We start from the raw sequence: 12,463 nt of genomic DNA, 5'->3' as shown, positions 1-12,463 counted from the left end.
GGGGTGGAATCTGTGAATTGACCCCTCGGTGTGCGGGTCAGGGGATGAATCTGTGAATTGACCCCTCGGTGTGCGGGTGAGGGGTGGAATCTGTGAATTGACCCCTCGGTGTGCGGGTCAGGGGATGAATCTGTGAATTGACCCCTCGGTGTGCGGATGAGGGGTGGAATCTGTGAATTGACCCCTCGGTGTGCGGATGAGGGGTGGAATCTGTGAATTGACCCCTCGGTGTGCGGGTCAGGGGATGAATCTGTGAATTGACCCCTCGGTGTGCGGGTCAGGGGATGAATCTGTGAATTGACCCCTCGGTGTGCGGGTCAGGGGATGAATCTGTGAATTGACCCCTCGGTGTGCGGGTGAGGGGTGGAATCTGTGAATTGACCCCTCGGTGTGCGGGTGAGGGGTGGAATCTGTGAATTGACCCCTCGGTGTGCGGGTCAGGGGATGAATCTGTGAATTGACCCCTCGGTGTGCGGGTGAGGGGTGGAATCTGTGAATTGACCCCTCGGTGTGCGGGTCAGGGGATGAATCTGTGAATTGACCCCTCGGTGTGCGGGTGAGGGGATGAATCTGTGAATTGACCCCTCGGTGTGCGGGTGAGGGGATGAATCTGTGAATTGACCCCTCGGTGTGCGGGTCAGGGGATGAATCTGTGAATTGACCCCTCGGTGTGCGGGTCAGGGGATGAATCTGTGAATTGACCCCTCGGTGTGCGGGTGAGGGGTGGAATCTGTGAATTGACCCCTCGGTGTGCGGATGAGGGGTGGAATCTGTGAATTGACCCCTCGGTGTGCGGGTGAGGGGTGGAATCTGTGAATTGACCCCTCGGTGTGCGGATGAGGGGTGGAATCTGTGAATTGACCCCTCGGTGTGCGGGTGAGGGGTGGAATCTGTGAATTGACCCCTCGGTGTGTGGGTGAGGGGTGGAATCTGGGAGGAGTTGACAGTAATGTGGGGGGAAAATGTGAACTGCATGAGCTATTGAAGAGAGAGGAATGATCGTTTCCTGTGGACTAGCACAGGCTTATGGGCCGAGTAGCCTGCCCCACCTGATGGGTGCCTCTTGAATTATTGCCAGGGATGCCATGAAGACCACCTGTGCCCTGTACGACCAGGTGGACGAGGAGGTCCATCGCCTGGTTCAGGTGTCCAACCAGCGGCTGAAGGACCTGGAGAGTCTGTCCGAGTTCTGGTGGTTCGAAGACCAGTTCCGAGAGGTAGCGAGGGGTGGGACGTGGGCGGCCCGCGGGCTGATAGGGGATTGTTCTCCTCTAGTGAGGCCATGTTTGGAGTATAGCATGCGGATCTAGTTGCCTCATTACAGGAGGGGCGCGGAGGGAGGCTCACCAGGATGCTCCCTGGACTGGAGGGTAAAGCTGTGAGGAGAGTTTAGACGAACTGGGGTTGTTTTCTCCGGAACAGCAGAGGCTGTGGGGAGACCTGATTAAAATTTTGTGAGATATTGACAAGGTAGAGAGTCGGGAGTACTTATCCCCAGGGTGGAAATTGTGAAATAGGTTTGAGATGTGAGGGGGGGGAGGGAGTTTAAAGGAGGTTTATGAGGCAAGTTTCTTCTACACAAAGACTGGTGGAGCCTGGTGTAGGCTCCCGGGGTGGAGGTGGGATCAGGTAGGACAGTGATGAAACACAAGACTCACTTTCAAAGGCTCTTCATCTCATGTTCTCAATATTTTTGCTCATTTTTTAATCAATCTTGTTTCTTTCAGTTTGCATCTGCACAACTCATTGTCTCCTGCACTCTAATTAACTGCCCAAGATGTGCAGTCTTTCATTGACTCTATCATAGTTATGGTTCCATAGATTTACTGAGTACGCCCGCAAGAAAATGAATCTCAGGGTTGCGCTCGGTGACATCTACGTGCTTTGATAAAACTTACTTTGAACGTTGACCAAGAGGCTTATAGACTGACACACGACATCACAGCGTGCCCTGCCAAAGGCTGAACTCAAGTGTGGAGGATAGACCGTCTCCCATGTTAATTCACCAGAGTTCCCATAAAACCTTAGTTTGACACCGTGAGATGTAACACCCTCAGTCAGAATCAGGTTTATTATCACCGGCATATGTCGTGAGATTTGTTAAATTTGTGGCAGCCGTACAATGCGATACACGGTCATTTACAGAAGAAAGGAAAGCTGGACATTATACTAAGTATATGTATGTGCGTTAAATAGTTAAATTAAATAAGTAGAGCAAAAAAATAGGAAATTAAAAAAGTAGTGAGGTGGTGTTCGTGGGTTCAACGTCCATTCAGAAATCAGATGGCAGAGGGGAAGAAGCTGTTCCTGAATTGCTGAGTGTGTGCCTTCAGGTTCCTGTACCTCCTCCCTGATGGCAGAGGGGAAGAAGCTGTTCCTGAATCGCTGAGTGTGTGTCTTCAGGCTCCTGTACCTCCTCCCTGATGGCAGAGGGGAAGAAGCTGTTCCTGAATTGCTGAGTGTGTGCCTTCAGGCTCCTGTACCTCCTCCCTGATGGCAGAGGGGAAGAAGCTGTTCCTGAATTGCTGAGTGTGTGTCTTCAGGCTTCTGCACCTCCTTTCTGATGGTAGCAAAAGAGAAGAGGGCATGTCTTGGTTGACTGGGGCCTTTAAGGATGGATGCCTCAAAGCTAGGACCCCACAATATGTGCGAATCAGGAGTCCACTGAAATATCTGCAGCACACAGAAAACCCGCGCCAGTCAAAATAAACTTCTCAAGGTCAAATATAAAGCACCAGCGGTTAACGCCTCACATTAAGACAACAATTAACAAATTAATTCAGGGGCTCTGGAAATCTTGGCGCCCATCTCTTTGCGGCTCTCTGCACAGGCTGGAGGGATGTGGATCATGAGCTGAAGGGATTCATTTAATTCAGCACAGACACTGTGGGTCAAAAGGCCTGTTCCTGCATTGGAGAATGGAGAAACAGCTATTCTCCCTGGAACAGAGGGGAGACGAAAGGGGATTTGATTGAAGCAAACAAACTCCAGGTGGGCTTAGCCAGAGGAGATGGCAGGGAACTGCAGCTGTTAACCAGTAGTTCAGGGAACAGGACTGCTCCAGGGGAGGCTTCCGGAGGGGGATAGTGTGGCAAATGACCTGGAGTTAACAACACAGAGAGGCAACTGCAACAGAGAGAGAAATCAGGTTACTGAAGTCCTAGAGTCCAATGTCATCCGTGCAATGGGCCCAGAGGTGCTGTTCCAGAGCAGGAGGACACAGGCATAGGTCGCAGACAGAGTGGGGTTTGTTTTATAACATGCAGGTCACACTCGATGGTCAGAAACGCAGAGGATTCTGGGAAATCTGGAGCAACACACACACACACACACACACACACACAACGCTGGAGGCACTCAACAGGTCAGGCGGCATCTAGGGAGGAAAATAAACCATCATCTTTCTGGCCAAGGACTGGAAAAGAAGGGGTGGGGGTGTGTAGAAGCCAGAATAAGATCACAGAGTGGGAGGCAGTGAGAGAGAATCTCACTGATCTCCTTGTATGCCTACCCTGAAGATTTCCTCCTCTCTTTGATGGGCGAGACCCTCTCTCACTGTTCCCCCCCCCCCCACCAGTTCAAGTTGAAAGAGACTTCAGCTCTTCGACACAGAAGGGTCGGAGAGAGTTGTGGCAGAGAAAAAGGCCCTTCTGCCCATCCAGTCTGTACCGGCCAGTAACCGCTCACTCAGTCGGGATAAAAGATCCTTACCTGAAACATAGGCTTCCGATTCCGCCTGACCCAGTGGGCTCCTCCAGTCGGAAATCCCAGGCTCTGCATCCCTGTCATCCGCTCGCACTGATCCCATCGCATTCCTGTCAACTCCTCCCAGGTTCTCCCCCCCCACACAGTGGGAGACAATTCACAGCGGCTGAGTAACCCACTGCCCACGTCTCTGAATCCAGAGACCCCGGGGAAACCCACAGGGTCACAGGGAGGATGTGCAGTCTCCAGACACACACACACACACCGCCCCCCCCCACCCCCAGGACGCACCACCCCAACACTATGCAGCCCCACGCCCGCTCCTGGCCAGCTGCATACGTGGGCGCGGGCTCCCCGTTGGTGGTCGTGTGGCTCTGACGTTCGGTCTCTCTCCCCTCCCGCCCCAGGTCTGCGCCTGGCTGAGGGAGGTCGGGAAGCCGCAGCTGGAGAAGGCCGAGGAGATGGAGGATTCGCTGCCCGCACTGCGGCTGAGGCAGCAGGAATTCCGGGGCTTCAGCCGCACGGCGCTGGTAAGGGGCAGGGCGGGGAACGGGCGGGAGCCGGAGGGTTTAAAGTCGGGGAGACAGAGGAGCGTTGTCTTAATAGTTCATGCCGAGCCGTCCGCGGAGTCATCCCGCGGTGTGCCTGTCTCAAACAGAGACGGGGAGAGCCGTCCTTTCCGATTCTCTCGCTCAGGGTCTGTATCAATAATGGAGTGTTACAGCGACAGACAGACGATAAGGTGCAGGAGCCACGCTGACACAGGTTGTGAGGTCCATCTTTCTGTGTCAGAGACGGGGGGATAGGGTGAGGGTCACATGGGCAGTGATCTTGCAGAATGGGAGAGCAGGTGGAATAGGGGCCGAGCGGCTCCTCCTGTCTCCGGATCCGAATGTTTGCACGCTCCCAACGTTCTTCCCGTCTCTCCACTGGGAACGAAACAGGAACACAGCCAGAGGGCACAGCGACTCCTTCAGGGAATGGCCCACTGGGAGCTGGCGGTCTCCCCTCGCCTCCAGTCCTACGTCGACAAACTGCGGGATTACCGGTCGCTGGTGTCCCAGTTCACGGAACGGTTGGAGCACCGACGGTTTCTCATCGAGAGGACAATCCGGCTCCATGAGTTCTTCAGTCTGGTAGGACGGCAGTTCTTCAAGCTGGGAGAGGGGTCACTGTGAGGGAGCTGGGTTATCGTCAGTGGGGATACAGTCCGTGACACAGGGTGCTGGGGGAGAGGGGTCACTGAGGGACGGTGTGAGGGAGCTGGGTTATCGTCAGTGGGGATACAGTCAGTGACACAGGGTGCTGGGGGAGAGGGGTCACTGAGGGACGGTGTGAGGGAGCTGGGTTATTGTCAGTGGGGATACAGTCAGTGACACATGGCGCTGGGGGAGAGGGGTCACTGAGGGACGGTGTGAGGGAGCTGGGTTATTGTCAGTGGGGATACAGTCAGTGACACATGGCGCTGGGGGAGAGGGGTCACTGAGGGACGGTGTGAGGGAGCTGGGTTATTGTCAGTGGGGATACAGTCAGTGACACATGGCGCTGGGGGAGAGGGGTCACTGAGGGACGGTGTGAGGGAGCTGGGTTATTGTCAGTGGGGATACAGTCAGTGACACATGGCGCTGGGGGAGAGGGGTCACTGAGGGACGGTGTGAGGGAGCTGGGTTATTGTCAGTGGGGATACAGTCAGTGACACATGGCGCTGGGGGAGAGGGGTCACTGAGGGACGGTGTGAGGGAGCTGGGTTACAGTCAGTGACACAGGGCGCTGGGGAGAGGGGTCACTGAGGGACGGTGTGAGGGAGCTGGGTTATCGTCAGTGGGGATACAGTCAGTGACACAGGGTACTGGGGAAGAGGGGTCACTGAGGGACGGTGTGAGGGAGCTGGGTTAATGTCAGTGGGGATACAGTCAGTGACACAGGGTGCTGGGGGAGAGGGGTCACTGAGGGACGGTGTGAGGGAGCTGGGTTACAGTCAGTGACACAAGGCAGTGGGGGAGAGGGGTCACTGAGGGACGGTGTGAGGGAGCTGGGTTATTGTCAGTGGGGATACAGTCAGTGACACAGGGTGCTGGGGGAGAGGGGTCACTGAGGGACGGTGTGAGGGAGCGGGGTTATTGTCAATGGGGATACAGTCAGTGACACAGGGCGTTGAGGGAGAGGGGTCGCTGAGGGACGGTGTGAGGGAGCTGGGTTATTGTCAGTGGGGATACAGTCAGTGACACAGGGCGCTGGGGGAGAAGGGTCACTGAGGGAAGGTGTGAGGGAGCGGGGTTATCGTCAGTGGGGATACAGTCAGTGACACAGGGTACTGGGGGAGAGGGGTCACTGAGGGACGGTGTGAGGGAGCGGGGTTATTGTCAGTGGGGATACAGTCAGTGACACAAATTGCTGGGGGAGGGGGGTCACTGAGGGACGGTGTGAGGGAGCTGGGTTTCATCAGTGAGGATACAGTCAGTGACACAGGGCGCTGGGGGAGAGGGGTCACTGAGGGACGGTGTGAGGGAGCTGGGTTTCATCAGTGAGGATACAGTCAGTGACACAGGGCGCTGGGGGAGAGGGGTCACTGAGTGACGGTGTGAGGGAGCTGGATTATCGTCAGTGGGGATACAGTCAGTGACACAGGTTGCTGGGGGAGAGGGGTCACTGAGGGACGGTGTGAGGGAGCTGGGTTATCGTCAGTGGGGATACAGTCAGTGACACAGGGCGCTGGGGGAGAGGGGTCACTGAGGGACGGTGTGAGGGAGCTGGATTATCGTCAGTGGGGATACAGTCAGTGACACAGGTTGCTGGGGGAGAGGGGTCACTGAGGGACGGTGTGAGGGAGCTGGGTTATCGTCAGTGGGGATACAGTCAGTGACACAGGGTGCTGGGGAGAGGGGTCACTGAGGGACGGTGTGAGGGAGCTGGGTTTCATCAGTGGGGATACAGTCAGTGACAGGGTGTTGGGGGAGAGGGGTCACTGAGGGACGGTGTGAGGGAGCTGGGTTATTGTCAGTGGGGATACAGTCAGTGACACAGGGTGCTGGGGGAGAGGGGTCACTGAGGGACGGTGTGAGGGAGCTGGGTTAATGTCAGTGGGGATACAGTCAGTGACACAGGGTGCTGGGGGAGAGGGGTCACTGAGGGACGGTGTGAGGGAGCTGGGTTATCGTCAGTGGGGATACAGTCAGTGACACAGGACGCTGGGGGAGAGGGGTCACTGAGGGACGGTGTGAGGGAGCTGGGCTATTGTCAGTGGGGATACAGTCAGTGACACAGGGTGCTGGGGGAGAGGGGTCACTGAGGGACGGTGTGAGGGAGCTGGGTTATCGTCAGTGGGGATACAGTCAGTGACAGGACGCTGGGGGAGTGGGGTCACTGAGGGACGGTGTGAGGGAGCTGGGCTATTGTCAGTGGGGATACAGTCAGTGACACAGGGTACTGGGGGAGAGGGGTCACTGAGGGACGGTGTGAGGGAGCGGGGTTACTGTCAGTGGGGATACAGTCAGTGTCACAGGGCGCTGGGGGGAGAGGGGTCACTCAGGGATGGTGTGAGGGAGCTGGGTTATTGTCAGTGGGGATACAGTCAGTGACACAGGGTGCTGGGGGAGAGGGGTCACTGAGGGACGGTGTGAGGGAGCTGGGTTATTGTCAGTGGGGATACAGTCAGTGACACAGGGTGCTGGGGGAGAGGGGTCACTGAGGGACGGTGTGAGGGAGCTGGGTTATTGTCAGTGGGGATACAGTCAGTGACACATGGCGCTGGGGGAGAGGGGTCACTGAGGGACGGTGTGAGGGAGCTGGGTTATTGTCAGTGGGGATACAGTCAGTGACACATGGCGCTGGGGGAGAGGGGTCACTGAGGGACGGTGTGAGGGAGCTGGGTTATTGTCAGTGGGGATACAGTCAGTGACACATGGCGCTGGGGGAGAGGGGTCACTGAGGGACGGTGTGAGGGAGCTGGGTTATTGTCAGTGGGGATACAGTCAGTGACACATGGCGCTGGGGGAGAGGGGTCACTGAGGGACGGTGTGAGGGAGCTGGGTTATTGTCAGTGGGGATACAGTCAGTGACACATGGCGCTGGGGGAGAGGGGTCACTGAGGGACGGTGTGAGGGAGCTGGGTTATTGTCAGTGGGGATACAGTCAGTGACACATGGCGCTGGGGGAGAGGGGTCACTGAGGGACGGTGTGAGGGAGCTGGGTTATTGTCAGTGGGGATACAGTCAGTGACACATGGCGCTGGGGGAGAGGGGTCACTGAGGGACGGTGTGAGGGAGCTGGGTTACAGTCAGTGACACAGGGCGCTGGGGAGAGGGGTCACTGAGGGACGGTGTGAGGGAGCTGGGTTATCGTCAGTGGGGATACAGTCAGTGACACAGGGTACTGGGGAAGAGGGGTCACTGAGGGACGGTGTGAGGGAGCTGGGTTAATGTCAGTGGGGATACAGTCAGTGACACAGGGTGCTGGGGGAGAGGGGTCACTGAGGGACGGTGTGAGGGAGCTGGGTTAATGTCAGTGGGGATACAGTCAGTGACACAGGGTGCTGGGGGAGAGGGGTCACTGAGGGACGGTGCGAGGGAGCTGGGTTATTGTCAGTGGGGATACAGTCAGTGACACAGGGTGCTGGGGGAGAGGGGTCACTGAGGGACGGTGTGAGGGAGCGGGGTTATTGTCAATGGGGATACAGTCAGTGACACAGGGCATTGAGGGAGAGGGGTCGCTGAGGGACGGTGTGAGGGAGCTGGGTTATTGTCAGTGGGGATACAGTCAGTGACACAGGGCGCTGGGGGAGAAGGGTCACTGAGGGAAGGTGTGAGGCAGCGGGGTTATCGTCAGTGGGGATACAGTCAGTGACACAGGGTACTGGGGGAGAGGGGTCACTGAGGGAAGGTGTGAGGGAGCGGGGTTATCGTCAGTGGGGATACAGTCAGTGACACAGGGTACTGGGGGAGAGGGGTCACTGAGGGACGGTGTGAGGGAGTGGGGTTATTGTCAGTGGGGATACAGTCAGTGACACAAATTGCTGGGGGAGGGGGGTCACTGAGGGACGGTGTGAGGGAGCTGGGTTTCATCAGTGAGGATACAGTCAGTGACACAGGGCGCTGGGGGAGAGGGGTCACTGAGGGACGGTGTGAGGGAGCTGGGTTTCATCAGTGAGGATACAGTCAGTGACACAGGGCGCTGGGGGAGAGGGGTCACTGAGTGACGGTGTGAGGGAGCTGGATTATCGTCAGTGGGGATACAGTCAGTGACACAGGTTGCTGGGGGAGAGGGGTCACTGAGGGACGGTGTGAGGGAGCTGGGTTATCGTCAGTGGGGATACAGTCAGTGACACAGGGCGCTGGGGGAGAGGGGTCACTGAGGGACGGTGTGAGGGAGCTGGGTTTCATCAGTGAGGATACAGTCAATGACACAGGGCGCTGGGGGAGAGGGGTCACTGAGTGACGGTGTGAGGGAGCTGGATTATCGTCAGTGGGGATACAGTCAGTGACACAGGTTGCTGGGGGAGAGGGGTCACTGAGGGACGGTGTGAGGGAGCTGGGTTATCGTCAGTGGGGATACAGTCAGTGACACAGGGCGCTGGGGGAGAGGGGTCACTGAGGGACGGTGTGAGGGAGCTGGATTATCGTCAGTGGGGATACAGTCAGTGACACAGGTTGCTGGGGGAGAGGGGTCACTGAGGGACGGTGTGAGGGAGCTGGGTTATCGTCAGTGGGGATACAGTCAGTGACACAGGGTGCTGGGGAGAGGGGTCACTGAGGGACGGTGTGAGGGAGCTGGGTTTCATCAGTGGGGATACAGTCAGTGACAGGGTGTTGGGGGAGAGGGGTCACTGAGGGACGGTGTGAGGGAGCTGGGTTATTGTCAGTGGGGATACAGTCAGTGACACAGGGTGCTGGGGGAGAGGGGTCACTGAGGGACGGTGTGAGGGAGCTGGGTTAATGTCAGTGGGGATACAGTCAGTGACACAGGGTGCTGGGGGAGAGGGGTCACTGAGGGACGGTGTGAGGGAGCTGGGTTATCGTCAGTGGGGATACAGTCAGTGACACAGGACGCTGGGGGAGAGGGGTCACTGAGGGACGGTGTGAGGGAGCTGGGCTATTGTCAGTGGGGATACAGTCAGTGACACAGGGTGCTGGGGGAGAGGGGTCACTGAGGGACGGTGTGAGGGAGCTGGGTTATCGTCAGTGGGGATACAGTCAGTGACAGGACGCTGGGGGAGTGGGGTCACTGAGGGACGGTGTGAGGGAGCTGGGCTATTGTCAGTGGGGATACAGTCAGTGACACAGGGTACTGGGGGAGAGGGGTCACTGAGGGACGGTGTGAGGGAGCGGGGTTACTGTCAGTGGGGATACAGTCAGTGTCACAGGGCGCTGGGGGGAGAGGGGTCACTCAGGGATGGTGTGAGGGAGCTGGGTTATTGTCAGTGGGGATACAGTCAGTGACACAGGGTGCTGGGGGAGAGGGGTCACTGAGGGACGGTGTGAGGGAGCTGGGTTATTGTCAGTGGGGATACAGTCAGTGACACAGGGTGCTGGGGGAGAGGGGTCACTGAGGGACGGTGTGAGGGAGCTGCGTTATTGTCAGTGGGGATACAGTCAGTGACACATGGCGCTGGGGGAGAGGGGTCACTGAGGGACGGTGTGAGGGAGCTGGGTTATTGTCAGTGGGGATACAGTCAGTGACACATGGCGCTGGGGGAGAGGGGTCACTGAGGGACGGTGTGAGGGAGCTGGGTTATTGTCAGTGGGGATACAGTCAGTGACACATGGCGCTGGGGGAGAGGGGTCACTGAGGGACGGTGTGAGGGAGCTGGGTTATTGTCAGTGGGGATACAGTCAGTGACACATGGCGCTGGGGGAGAGGGGTCACTGAGGGACGGTGTGAGGGAGCTGGGTTATTGTCAGTGGGGATACAGTCAGTGACACATGGCGCTGGGGGAGAGGGGTCACTGAGGGACGGTGTGAGGGAGCTGGGTTAATGTCAGTGGGGATACAGTCAGTGACACACGGTGCTGGGGGAGAGGGGTCACTGAGGGACGGTGTGAGGGAGCTGGGTTACAGTCAGTGACACAGGGCGCTGGGGAGAGGGGTCACTGAGGGACGGTGTGAGGGAGCTGGGTTATCGTCAGTGGGGATACAGTCAGTGACACAGGGTACTGGGGAAGAGGGGTCACTGAGGGACGGTGTGAGGGAGCTGGGTTAATGTCAGTGGGGATACAGTCAGTGACACAGGGTGCTGGGGGAGAGGGGTCACTGAGGGACGGTGTGAGGGAGCTGGGTTACAGTCAGTGACACAAGGCAGTGGGGGAGAGGGGTCACTGAGGGACGGTGTGAGGGAGCTGGGTTATTGTCAGTGGGGATACAGTCAGTGACACAGGGTGCTGGGGGAGAGGGGTCACTGAGGGACGGTGTGAGGGAGCTGGGTTATTGTCAGTGGGGATACAGTCAGTGACACAGGGCGCTGGGGGAGAAGGGTCACTGAGGGAAGGTGTGAGGGAGCGGGGTTATCGTCAGTGGGGATACAGTCAGTGACACAGGGTACTGGGGGAGAGGGGTCACTGAGGGACGGTGTGAGGGAGCGGGGTTATTGTCAGTGGGGATACAGTCAGTGACACAAATTGCTGGGGGAGGGGGGTCACTGAGGGACGGTGTGAGGGAGCTGGGTTTCATCAGTGAGGATACAGTCAGTGACACAGGGCGCTGGGGGAGAGGGGTCACTGAGGGACGGTGTGAGGGAGCTGGGTTTCATCAGTGAGGATACAGTCAGTGACACAGGGCGCTGGGGGAGAGGGGTCACTGAGTGACGGTGTGAGGGAGCTGGATTATCGTCAGTGGGGATACAGTCAGTGACACAGGTTGCTGGGGGAGAGGGGTCACTGAGGGACGGTGTGAGGGAGCTGGGTTAACGTCAGTGGGGATACAGTCAGTGACACAGGGCGCTGGGGGAGAGGGGTCACTGAGGGACGGTGTGAGGGAGCTGGATTATCGTCAGTGGGGATACAGTCAGTGACACAGGTTGCTGGGGGAGAGGGGTCACTGAGGGACGGTGTGAGGGAGCTGGGTTATCGTCAGTGGGGATACAGTCAGTGACACAGGGTGCTGGGGAGAGGGGTCACTGAGGGACGGTGTGAGGGAGCTGGGTTTCATCAGTGGGGATACAGTCAGTGACAGGGTGTTGGGGGAGAGGGGTCACTGAGGGACGGTGTGAGGGAGCTGGGTTATTGTCAGTGGGGATACAGTCAGTGACACAGGGTGCTGGGGGAGAGGGGTCACTGAGGGACGGTGTGAGGGAGCTGGGTTAATGTCAGTGGGGATACAGTCAGTGACACAGGGTGCTGGGGGAGAGGGGTCACTGAGGGACGGTGTGAGGGAGCTGGGTTATCGTCAGTGGGGATACAGTCAGTGACACAGGACGCTGGGGGAGAGGGGTCACTGAGGGACGGTGTGAGGGAGCTGGGCTATTGTCAGTGGGGATACAGTCAGTGACACAGGGTGCTGGGGGAGAGGGGTCACTGAGGGACGGTGTGAGGGAGCTGGGTTATCGTCAGTGGGGATACAGTCAGTGACAGGACGCTGGGGGAGTGGGGTCACTGAGGGACGGTGTGAGGGAGCTGGGCTATTGTCAGTGGGGATACAGTCAGTGACACAGGGTACTGGGGGAGAGGGGTCACTGAGGGACGGTGTGAGGGAGCGGGGTTACTGTCAGTGGGGATACAGTCAGTGTCACAGGGCGCTGGGGGGAGAGGGGTCACTCAGGGATGGTGTGA

The 12,463-nt window shown here is 57.9% G+C and overlaps 1 protein-coding gene across 2 annotated transcripts in view; it reads left to right on the top strand.

Annotated features, from left to right (window-relative positions):
- The first annotated feature begins 1,072 nt into the window (after nt 1-1,072).
- LOC140716338 (pleckstrin homology domain-containing family G member 4B-like) overlaps nt 1,073-12,463 on the top strand; it is a 203,324-nt gene continuing 191,933 nt past the window's right edge. For both annotated transcript variants that reach the window (XM_073028975.1, XM_073028974.1), the window contains exons 1-3: nt 1,073-1,217; nt 4,113-4,235; nt 4,650-4,841. In XM_073028975.1, coding sequence (XP_072885076.1) covers nt 1,086-1,217; nt 4,113-4,235; nt 4,650-4,841 — 447 coding nt within the window. In that variant the 5' untranslated portion in view covers nt 1,073-1,085. The remainder of the gene's footprint in view (nt 1,218-4,112; nt 4,236-4,649; nt 4,842-12,463) is intronic.

The sequence above is a fragment of the Hemitrygon akajei genome, chromosome 25 (assembly GCF_048418815.1).
Source record: "Hemitrygon akajei chromosome 25, sHemAka1.3, whole genome shotgun sequence".
NCBI classification, from domain to species: domain Eukaryota; kingdom Metazoa; phylum Chordata; class Chondrichthyes; order Myliobatiformes; family Dasyatidae; genus Hemitrygon; species Hemitrygon akajei.
Note: the sequence above shows the minus strand (reverse complement) of the source record. Positions and strands in the feature narration are given on the sequence as shown.